The sequence below is a fragment of the Lytechinus variegatus genome, chromosome 17 (assembly GCF_018143015.1).
Source record: "Lytechinus variegatus isolate NC3 chromosome 17, Lvar_3.0, whole genome shotgun sequence".
NCBI classification, from domain to species: Eukaryota; Metazoa; Echinodermata; class Echinoidea; order Temnopleuroida; family Toxopneustidae; genus Lytechinus; species Lytechinus variegatus.
This window is the reverse complement of record NC_054756.1, coordinates 20587968-20600654: the sequence shown is the minus strand read 5'-3', so window position 1 is coordinate 20600654 and position 12687 is coordinate 20587968. Positions and strand designations below refer to the sequence as shown.

At 34.7% G+C, this 12687-nt stretch overlaps 1 protein-coding gene across 1 annotated transcript; it reads right to left on the bottom strand.

Annotated features, from left to right (window-relative positions):
* Positions 1 to 1928: 1928 nt before the first annotated feature.
* Positions 1929 to 12311, bottom strand: LOC121431310 (serine/threonine-protein kinase MAK-like). Its single transcript, XM_041628821.1, has 7 exons — positions 12210 to 12311; positions 10495 to 10997; positions 9920 to 10056; positions 8119 to 8214; positions 4486 to 4605; positions 3577 to 3682; positions 1929 to 2619 (listed from the first exon to the last, which is right to left on the bottom strand). The coding sequence occupies exons 1-7, from the start codon at positions 12309 to 12311 to the stop codon at positions 2601 to 2603; spliced, it is 1083 nt and encodes a 360-aa protein (XP_041484755.1). The 3' UTR covers positions 1929 to 2600.
* Between the last annotated feature and the right edge of the window lie 376 nt (positions 12312 to 12687).

The following is a 12687-nucleotide window of genomic DNA, read 5'->3' as shown; positions in this document are numbered from 1 at the left end:
CGCTGCTAAGCTGAGTAAACTTTTAATTTGCGCCAATTTTTGTGGATTGATACTTCAAACTTCTAAGGTAAGCTTTAGAACCGTGACTTAGGTTATATAGACCCCCTTTTATGACATGTTGATGCGGGTCCGTGTCGACATGAAAACATAACTCGCTCTCACCGTGTTTACAACGTGTACACGACCGAAAAACATGCCGTGTACACGTGCATCAAAAATGGACTTTCAAAACGGGCCTAATGTATATCATACCAAGCATAAAAATACATTGATATTCTGAATTTTGAATTACCAGTAACTTTTCAATTGAAAATATACAAAGTGGTATGAATAAAAACATACATGTATTCATATCAGCTTGTGATATAAAAGTCTTATGCAATAAGAGTATGTTCAAATTTCATAAGAATTGACAAAAATATATTATGTTGAAGCTATGAAGCGACTGTGTGCATTTGTTCTACATCTTTCATTAAAGTCTTTTTTTAATCACATTGACATGTACATACTAATCATTTTGAGCACACACATCATTGAAACAAATACATGTATCTTAATTTACAGCTTTGGCAAATGTTCGAACAAGGTGATGATCTTTTTCATGCAAAATACTGAGACTATGTAAGAGAGGACATTGTTTTCAATCATGTCAGTGATGCCACATGGCAATACTGTTTGCATTCCCAGAAAAAAAAATAGAATGAAACAATGATCTCAAATGGCCATTGCCAGTTTGCAATCGGTTGCAATCCTTTGTGTAACTCGAGGGACCCAAACTACCAGGAGAGTGACATCATTTTTTTTTTCCCTTTGTGAAATTGTGGCATTTTACCAAAGATTTATCTTACCAATTTCAAGGCATGGGCAGAGTACTGCATTGACACAGATGACACCATTCCAAATATTTCCTTGAACATCACTCAGAATAATAAGCAAGTCTTGTTGGAGAAATGGTCGGGATCAAAAATGCAACTGTGGAAATCATACACAACTTGGTATGCAACCATCTTACAAAGAGTTACAATTGATCCGATCAATCTTATCAAACTGTATGGAAATCCATCAATGTCACAACTTTTTTACAGGAAATTCGCACAGTGTCCTTTGTAAACAAAGAGAACACACTGAATTTTCAAGAAAACATTGCATGTATGAATATACAGCCAATCTAGAAAATCTTTTAAAGAAACAGGCATTTAAGATGTTGATGTTGCTGGCTTTCCATAGTTGTGGTTGATTTGATCAATCACAACTCTTTGTAAGATGGGACTCACAAGCGCACATTTGGGACTTGCACTTGATTTCTGTTTCAAATCTTACTCGTGAATAAACACACCTCACTTTGCATCAGACTCCTGGACCCGGTTGCACAAAATTCATCAAAAATAAACTTTGCCATCCAGTGGAAACTACCAACGGCCAACCAAAATCAAGGATTCCACAGGAAAACTCTTCCATAATGGTAACTTTTATGCAGGAAACTACGTGTACGATATAAACCTGCACATTGTATGTACAGTGTATATGTAAAAACATAGGTCCCATTTTCCTCTACATCTTTCTTAAACACCCCCCCCCCCTGTCCACCTTCTCCTGGTCTCATTGTATGTAGAATATAAAGCACCTACTTTTAGAGGTCAATAAGGCAATAGGAAATCAGACAAGCTGTACATATACATGAGATCAGAATATCAGATCAGCCAACCATTTACAAGACTTAAAAGCATTATTTCTCATCAAAAAAAGTTGACAATACTAACGTCTTATCAGTGATAACACTTTTACATTGTACATGCAAGTTATTCACATACAGTTTTAGAATAGGAATATGGTAATTCTGTTCATTCTTAATGAAGCTGATTTTTTGCGATTCTGCGAAGTTACAATTTTATTTCTATAGTTTTTATTTTTCTTTGACTTTATAAAGTCATGATTATTGAATTTATTTGAAATAGACAACAGGCACATATTTACAAAAAAAGTTTATATAACTGTCTCATGAATAGGCAGGCTGTGAAGTACTGCAACTAGTAGCCTGACTTTAGCGTATTCAACAATATACCCCAAGGCATATAACTCTGATTTTCAGACAAAATACTGTACAAATTTAAGCTATGCATTGCTTTATTGAAATTATTGAATATTTATTTATTTTGCATTTAAAAAAGATCGCATCTGCAGACTTTTGATATAATTACAATATTTCAAACTGTAGTCAAGGTGATACTGAGAAGATACAAACTCCAGTACTGCAAGATCTAATTGAACATTTCTTAAACGAGACATGAGCATTCAGTGTAAGAAGAAAGTCGTGTAATGTAAAAGCTACAAGTTTACACATTAATTAAACACCACCATGAATATTTATGAGTGGACCTAAGATTCAGAGTACCGGTACACACTTTCAGTGACACTTGGCAGCCTTAACACATCTAACCCTTGTCAGATGCAATTCTGAGTGAGCCGAATGAGTGATTTCATTTCCACAAACCGCATGGATGGTCCTGCCATGTCTCCAACATTGATATTTAATACGATGATCTTGTTCTATAATCCTCAATTGATTGATTGCACTCTTTAGATCGAACTTCGGCTGAATATTACCGCACACCCCCATACCTGTGATGAAAGAAAAGAAAGGGTTAATATTGTCTTGCTTCTTTCCCAAACTCTTGTGGATCTGTGGGTAATGTTGATATTAATTAATTTTTGGAAATGTTTAAAGAGTAAGCCCCAAGCAACAGAGCCATACATGCTCTGTGTTGGTAATATTGTTGTAAGAATTGTAAAAACAATGGCTTTATTAACGTTTTGACTAGCTATAGACAAGACTGAAAGATAACAGGCTAGATACATCTCTCAAGATTTTGACAATGAATTAGCTTAAGTTCAAGTATGGAGATGAAGATTGAAATTTTCACTGTAAATCAATACAATATCAGGGCAAAGAATATTTTTGTATTGAATTAAATGATCAAATGTGACAAATAAAGTTATTGTTAAATCACGTCACTTAAAAATAAGAGCTGATAATCTCATAGGATATTATTATCAGGCCCACTTTGCCCCACTGTTAAGAAAACAGAAGTCTCTCTATATTTTTATTGGTACTATTTCTCCATTCCACTGCTTGGTTTCTTTTTTTTTCCAGAATTAATTACCTGTTAATGTCCATGAAATTCTCACCCTCAATCACTGGATATATAATCCCAATACCCCTTATAAAGATTTGCTTCACTTTTGTCATGGTAAACTAATAATGCAATGAAATCTGTATAACACAATTTCTACGAGAAAGGGGTGGGGCTGAACAGTAAAACAACATTTGCTCCAGGCTTTATTTCGTCTAAGATATAAGGTTAGGGTTGCAATATGGTTTTATATTAGGTTTAGGGTCAGGTTAAGGATAGGACATAGTGTTAAATCCAGGGTTAAATATGGTCATTCCATTAATGTGTGAAATTCATAGCCGAGCAACTGTCACCGGAGCAATAGTCATGGAACCGAGCAGGACAATTTTTAATGAGACCTACACTGCTTAATTCTATTTGAACTATTGTAGTGGGAATGACTTACTTGGATGCCCAATCTGTTCTACCGTGTACAGGTTGTGCTCTTAGCCCGTTGTTCCTTCCTGCTCCAAATGTATTTGTTACTCCTGCTTTTGATGTCTTCCATGGTTCTGAAAGGAATGGCAAATATTCAAATTACTTTTGCAACATCCCATGCAGAAAAAAATTATAAGATAAATTTGCTTCCAATGGGATATTACAATACAATATACAACAGCGCACTGATAATTCTTTTTATAGAAAATGGTGAGAAAAACTTACATCCCGGTAGGGTTACTGTACGTATTTATGAAGTGCAGATGTGTGGTTGCCATTAGGGCGGTTATAGGAAAATAAGTTACCAGTAATGCATGCCAAACATTTATTTCCCTGCATCTTTACTTCAAATAATTTTACCTGAATGAGAAAATTGAGGCAATCATTCCTGGGAAGTCCCTTATGTAAGAAGTCAGATCTGAAGAACATAGCTCATGGTATTGCCAATAACACAAACAGAAATATTGACCGTTTTTCCTTTGAAATTGTGTAGTGGCAAAAAATGGAGAAAGAAAAAAGCTATAGGACCACAGCTGCCAACCTGAACAAGAACATTTCAGTATTTCCAAATCAGAAAAGCAGTATTTTGTTGAGGAAATCAGTATTCTCAATGAAACACTATTGGACAAGATATAAAACTGAAACATTAGAAATCAGTGTTTTACATGAAACCATCAGTATTCTTCTTATTTTTCAGTACTAAATACTGAAAATCTGTACTACTTGGCAGCTCTGTAGGACTGAGATACCCATTATTTCAATATCTAGAGAACAAAACAAATATTGAGATACTATGTTTTATTACCACACAGACGTTACATCGTAGAAGCATATGTACATGCACAACTGAATATGGAAGCGGGGGGTTATTTCTTACCATTATAGCCTCCTATTCTTGTAGAGCTGTCTGGTTTGGATGAAAATGATGGCATGTAGCTCCCTCCTCCTCCTCCACCACCACCAAAGTTGTTATCTGGTCTTCTTGCGTAATTAGATCCTGGAGCAGACAGAAGATCATCATATATAGATAATGACTTGTAAGACAGACTCTTCAAGCATTGGCATTCTTGTCACAATTTATTCTTTGCAATCACACTTTCGCTAATATGATTTTTATTGAACTATCACAAAGACTTCTTCAAAACAAGCCCCCAAAATGATATTAAATGCTATTCATATACTAGTAATACAAGTTCGTAATTTTCTGTAATAATAAAAACTATTCACAAACTGAGGCATAATTCTTGACAAATTGCAGTGTCAGGATCAACTTTGGTTTCAAGCATACAGAAATTTTAATCATGATGATGACGATGATAAAACCATCGATTCTCCATTCACAACACTTGAATCATATTAGAGCATGATCGGTTCATCACGGACGGACATTTGATAGATTTTGAAAGTTTTGAAGGCTTGTAACAAATTAGGAATAAGATGAACAAGGTTCCTTTGTGTTTTATAGTGAAGGGTAGGACATAGTATGCTGAATGGTTAAAAAAGTTTGTTGCCATGGTTACCTACAAACACAGGTATCCACTAAATGTGCCATATCACGGACGGACAAGATAGAAATGTGGTTTTTAGAATTTTTGTACATTTTTATTGTTTCTATCTAAACAGCTTTACATGGACCAATTATTGTTAATGCACCTAACACTCGGGTATGTTAGCTTCTATGTTCAGCATATTGAATTCTTAACCAATATCAAACTTCCGAGAGAATTGCAAATATTTTCCATCACGGACGGACATCATGGACGGACATCACGGACGGACACAATTAAAATACAATGGAAGTACTCTGTAAAAAGTTCTTAGTACTTTTTTGGTAAACAAATGCAATTGTTTTGATGATTTGTACATATTTTAATAATATTAAACAGTATTAGTTGCACAATCAAGTTGCTGCAACTTGATTTAAGATGTAGCAACTTGATTTCTATGCTAGACGCACAGTATAATCTAGACATACGATTGCTCTTAACATATTTCTTGTCAAAATCGAACGTAAAGAATAAGTGATGTATACAAAAAAAAAATAAAAACATAAAAAGCCATTGATATGCAGGCAGAAAGGAGCAAATTCACATGACAGTCCTTTTACTTTTAGAAGATGTTAGTATTCATAGAGCATTAGCAAGTGAAAAGACTTTAAATGAAAAATTGACATCCTGGTTCTTCCCGCATACATTTTTTACATAGTTTTTGTGGCTCAACTTACCCCAGACGATGGCACAACTTACCCCACAGATGGGGCAAGTTGAGCAATTTGACATCCTTTTTTCAAAGGTCACAATGACATTCAGCGTGGGGGTAGAAAGTTATATATAGGTGAAAAATATTTCCCAAGAATCAAATTTAAAGGTAAGGTACTTATTTCTACAATATTACTAGTCATATCAATTCTAACGTGCAAAATGCAAAAAGTGTCACAACTTACCCCGCCTTCCCCTATTGTCTTTTTAAAGTGTAGAATAGAAGTAGGTTCAAAATCAACAGCTAGTTGATTATTGATCATGTTGATACAAGTATTTTTATGATCATGATGATTTTAGGCATTAATTTTCCAAGAGCAAAGATGTTTTTTAAGGTCCAAAAACTAAATCTAAAAGATTAACAGGTCACTGATCCTTATGCTTGTTTGTTGGATCAACACTTGTCATGGACTCTCTTTAAATCCATCTTTTGCATTAAAGCGGAGACACCCCATAACATCAACAGCCCTCATGTATTTAGGCCCTGACCGAATCCAAAATTGAAATTGATATTCCAATCCAAAGCTTAACTTCTAAACACTGCAGTGCAAGCTTTATGCATTTTCACAGTTTACCAGATAAGCGATTTGCTTAAAATTAGCTCCAAAATGGACTTCGAAAAAAGGTATTCATGTAATTTTCACAAACCTATGTTCTGTTAGAAGCATTGTGAATCCATAAGTTTGTACATGGAAAAATTGATTTTTCTGCTTATCAGATTATGCATTGCATTCTACTTCTTCTCCATCACTTTCTGCAAGCTTGAATTGATGAAATCTACAGCTTTGGATGTGTTCTTGCCATACTTTGTTTCCCGCTTTTTGGCATATACATGTACATGTAGCTTTTCAACTCTATCTGCATTCCAATAATGCTTAACAATTTTCCTGACAACAATATAGCCCCAATAACGGCCAAACAAAGATATCACAAAAAATTGTGAAGAGTTGTAGGCTTATTCCATTTGAGTTCTGAATAATTCTCAGAGCCATTTTTCACTGCAATTAGAAGCTAAAATTAAACTCATAATCTGCTCAGCAAAGTTTCTCATTTGCATATATGAATCTTTCCACAAGTATTTCACTCGTCCGTCCGTGATGAAATTAATGTCCGTCCGTGATCATTTTTCATTGATTTATCAAATGCATAAAATGTATGGATTTTAGCTATGTTCAAATAAAATGATGAACAGTGTCCAGTGAAATACTTCTACACACTTTTATTTCTGTTTCTATTCTGATAAAGAATAAAAAGCTGAATCCATAGACATTATCCTAATAAAAATGATCACGGACGGACATTAATTTCATCACGGACGGACGGAAATGTTAACATCTACAAGGAAAGTTTACTTCCATATTTTTTTCCTACTAATTTATGTTTGATGATAGATTAATGTTCAGAGTGCAAGACCATTAAAAAAAATTGGAGTAACTTTGAAAACAATAAAACTAGAGTGAAATGAATTTGAGTGAATTAACTTTGTCCGTCCGTGATCAAATTAATGTCCGTCCGTGATCATTTTTGACTGAGTTTATGATATGGATAAAATGTATGGATTTTAGCCATGTTCAAATAAAATAATGTACAGTGTTTAGAGAGATACCTCTAAACCTTTTTATTTTTTATTTCTACTCTGATAAAGAATAAAAAAACTTTTCATCTTTTTTTCCATCACGGACGGAAATTTCAAAATGGAAATGTTAACACCTACCAAAAAAAATTAGTTCCCAATATTTTTGTTCTACTATATTATGTCTGATAATAGAGAAATGTTCAGAGTGCAAGAACATCCAAACCAAATTAGAGTAACTTTAAAAACAGTAAAACTAGAGTGAATTTAATTTGAGTAGAAATGTCCGTCCGTGATGAGAGGTAGCAGCACCCCCATGAATAAAATGGACTATTCCGGTACTTTCGGAATCATCAATCTTCATGAAACTTAGTTTTTTGAAACCTGAGATATCAAAGATCATTTTAAAAGCAAATTTGATAAAAGTACCTTAAAAAAATTTTTTCACCTCAATGCGAACCCTTAACCGATCATGCTCATTATTCCTTTTATTTAATTTCATATTTATGTTGATTTATTGAACATACACTTTGTGTATATTTCCATGTGTTGTAAAATGTACGCATGGATGTAAACAAGACAAACATTATAAATAGCAATAAAACAACAATAAATCAGGAATAATCAATGGTAAAATTTTAGTAAGACTGGCCTGTCATAGTCATTTTGACTGACTCACCTATTAAGTTAGTTCTATGAGCACTACCTGAGGCTACACCTTTGAGAGCAGGTAAACCATGGCCCGATTCCTTCCTTGGACTCTTCACATTCATACCTGATAAGAAAAAGGTTTATATATATTGTTACCTGGTTGGTTGTTGTTTTTATTTTCTTTTTTTTTTGGAGGGGGTATTGAAAGTGCAATCTTCACAAGAACAAGCTTGCTGGTATGATAGTAAATTTTGTACAGGACTATCCCTACTTTGTGATTGTTCACTACAGAAAAGTCACAACTTTGACTTTCCTTATTTTTAACTCTGTTGAATGCAGCAGAATTGCTTCCAAATGATCTTAGAACTTGATTTACATGATGAAGAAATCCCTTTGAAATATTAACACAGTGATTATGAAATAGCCAGACAAGTTACTTTCTAGAGGAATGGACAAAATGTGGTCAATATAGCATGTATACTATATTATGCAACCTAATACGATATAATTTTATTATGCTCTTCATAATCCTTATACATGTATTGCGTTAAGATATAAATGTTAAGCGCTTAGAAACTATTGTAATAAGCGCTATATAAATGTTCATTATTATTATTATTATTATTATTTTATAATTATTATTATTATTATTATTATTATTATTATAATTATTATTATTATTATTATTATTATTTCTTTATTTTTTTTTTTTATTATTATTATTATTATTATTATTAGAGTTTCATGAATCATCAAGTCGGTGATTCTCATCTACTGATGTGTTCTGAGCCAATCAGATACAAGGATTTCAGTAGCTTATAAGAGTTGCCAGTGATAATCACTGACTATATGTTTCATGAAAAGCTCCCCTGGATTTAATACCCCTAACAAAGAAAGCTTTGAATGGAACATCCTCATTAAATCATGTGAATGGGATTATTGGATTAAACTCAAACTTGGCTATACATTTGAACACCTTATAATCCTTTCATCCTGTTAAGATTAAAAGCCTAATCTTATCTATTCATTGAGCTATGGTCAGCTACTTCAATGGTTTCTTCAGGGCTTTGACTATTAAAGATAATGCAAGTTTAGCTTGGGAGCAGGCTCATTACTTTCAAACCCAGAAAAAAAAAATGTACATAGTTGGGCTGTTTCAGAAGAATTAAAATATAACCTAAATCCTCTTATCGCACAATATCCACAGTGTAAACTGACAAAAGTCATTGATGAAAAATATGCAGTTGAGCGCATGAAAAAAACATGACCTGACTTCTGCGATAATGTGCTGCAAGATGCATCTGCATGCAACTTTTAATGTGTAAAGTGAGATTATAAGCATATCAAGGTATGGTTTCATGTATTGCATTCTTTAGTAAAAAATATTGTAAAAATTTACATCTGTTGCTTCTCTCTACATGCATCTTTTTTTTAACTAAACTATTATTATTAATAAATAAACCTATCAAACCAATGCCTCAAAACAAACCCAATTCTCTTTTAAGAACATGTATTTCAAAGCAATTTGATTCAGATAAATGCAACCTCAGTGGAGAGCGGCATATGGGTATATTTTAATAATAATAATAATCCGCATTTATATAGTGCTTTACACATCGGAACAACGTCTCTAAGTGCTTTACAGATATATTATCCCGGTCATCGGATCCTTGCATGCCCGCATACAATGCATGCACCTTCTCCACTCCCTGGGGAGCATTCCAACAAGAGTCCCAAGACTCAATCGCTACGCATACTACATACGCTTTCGCATCCTACCAGGTACCCATTTAACACCTGGGTGGAGAGTGGCAAATTGTGGATTTTACCTGGTACATATCTAGCCTTGCCCATATAGAACTGTTTAGCAGATGAAGCAGAGGATTTTCCAGACTCTAGTCCCACCCTAGCCACTCCAGGTTGGTTTCTTGTTGACAAATGACCTACTCTATGCTTAGGTGGACTCCTGTAATGAAAGGAAAGGATACAAAAAAAAATTCCTCAGCTATTAGAAAAACAATTTCTTTGAGTTAAAACTTATATCTTTTAAGTATTATGAATGTATAGCAAACTCCGATCTATGCAATCTATCGTTGTTTATTTCCACTTTTTTTTTAGGAAAAAATAATTGTATGTATGAGTTGTGAATTATCATAAAGGTAATGCCACAATAGTCAGAATACAAAACCTGTATTTGAAATGTCATATGAAACTGTTAAAAACAATAGGCAGGATAGTTCCTTACTATGCACCAGAAGGTTGCTTTTTTTTTTCATTTTTATCAAAATTAAGAGAGGTCTTCAAAATTGGGGTAAGTTTGATTTAGAAATGATCCTAAACACAGGTTAATATATACAGTGATAAAATATCAAGACACATGCATACTGCAATCCACTCTACTTACCTTAAAAAGTCATCATCATCATCCCAATCTAATGAGGCCTTCTTCCCGACTGCATTTCCTGCACCAATTGTAGGTAACGCCTTGCTTTTCAATCCTCCTATCTTCTTAGTCTTGGCACTGCTACCACCGAACCCCCGACTTTCATCCAAATCAAAATCATCACCCCAACTGTCTTCCACCTTCTTCACCGTTTCCCACTTTCTCCTCCCGCTCTTGTTTCCGACATTCACGGGTTTTGAGGGTTCCACCTCTTTGGACTTTCCCAAATTGGCGAAGAAATCGTCCATACTGTCCTTGGGAGGGGCATTTTCCTTCTTGGGTTGTACTTTGGGGAGAGGGCTTTGCGCTGGTTTCTGTTCCGCTACGACTCTCCTCTTTGCAGAGCTTTGATTGGGTGCTTCCCTTTGTGGTAATTGATTTGGCTGCTGCTGTTGTCGAGTGGACGGCTGAACTTTGGCACCAAGCTCACCTACGCCAACTTGAAAGTACTTGTATTTTAGACACTGAGGATATAAGCAGGGAAAGAGAATGTGTTTGCAGATGTGGCTACAGATAGATGTTTCTATGTGAGGAAGATCTCTAACCATTGACAGCCATCTTTGATCTCAAAATCTTGGATATGTTGTCGTTTAATCAATTTTTGTTACTGTTACATGGGCATCACATTTACATATCATTGGCAATATCCTGTCAGGTCTGACATTGCAATAAGCCAGTTCGTAGTTCCTTTCTGCGCATGATCAAAAGATTCTACGCATGATCAGAAGAAGGTCATTTGCACTAAAGTGACATGGTGCTTTAAAATCTAATGAGATAAGCACCAACTTTGATGTCTTGATTATTCATACATTCTTTTGAATTGTCGTTTTCATTTACATCCACAAAAAACAACAATGCTTCCAAGAACGACTGGTATTTCACAGTTTGTCAAGTACATTATGCAACATGCTAAGATATGCATTCAAAGTAGGAATGCAACAAATACCTTCATTAAGTGTTCATTGGTGTGCTATTCTAGTCACCTGGTCTATTCAATTTCTTCATCCTGCTATGTAAGGCAAGCTTACGTAATATCTTGCTTTGAAATCTGCCTATCATGATGAAAGAAATGAAAGGTCATTTGACCAAAATTGCCCATGAAGTAACTACGAACTGGTCTATACATCATGTGTATTAAGTAAACCTTTAGTGGGACACAGATATTTTGCTGAAGTGATAATTGGAAGATATTTGCCTCATTTAAAGGTAAATTCCAGTTCTGGTAACAATCTCAAAATGACTTTTTACAGAATCTAATACAATGACCACCCAAGTGTCTGTTTGTATGAATAAAAAATATGTGCCAAAGGATTCTGGAAGAAATTGTGTAATTGCTGAGAAATAACCAAAATAAGCACGGAATCGGTCACTTCCATCAGGTCTTTATTCCAGCAATAATAATACACTGTCCCACATGTGCCAATCTGTGTTGGCAATCTTCTGTGTGATCATATTTCAGCTTAGATTTTATGATTTCACAAAGTTCAGTTTATGTAAACTGTACCAGATCTAGATCCACGATGATATAGTCATACTTAACCTTGGTTTTACAGACTTTATCATGAAATTAGTGTTTTACTGCAACTACTATCATTTTGCTTTAAATGAGACACAGTTGTTTAGTTCTGGTATGTCACAAAAGTGGACCCAACCCAAAAGAAAGACCCCATACTCACTTGAGCTGCTGTGGGTCTCTTCTGGGGATCCCAGGCAAGCATGTCACGTATGAGTTGAAGAGCTTCGGGACTTGCGTTGGGTATGATTGTCTTGAGCGGCATGGCTACGCATTGAGGAAACTTGAAGTTCATCTGGGATGCTAACCTGTATCCCTCTACCCATTCCTCCTGTGGAGAGTCAAACGAAGGCCAAGAACATGAATGGAGACTGATTAAAAGTGTATTACCTTCAGCTTTCATGAAAAGTGGAATATAATATGCTGATATCAGATTGAAAAAAAATGAAATAAATTGTAATAGAGGAACATCAGTGGGATCTAATTAGTAAAGATCTTCAACTTCGTGACGGCAAAATTGCATATCACCCTCGTATACTTCCTATGCTGATCAGTTGGCATACGTTGGAATATTCATTGCATTAAATATTTCTTCGTACTAAAATTTTTCTTAACATGGTCAAGAGATGTAAACATGTACA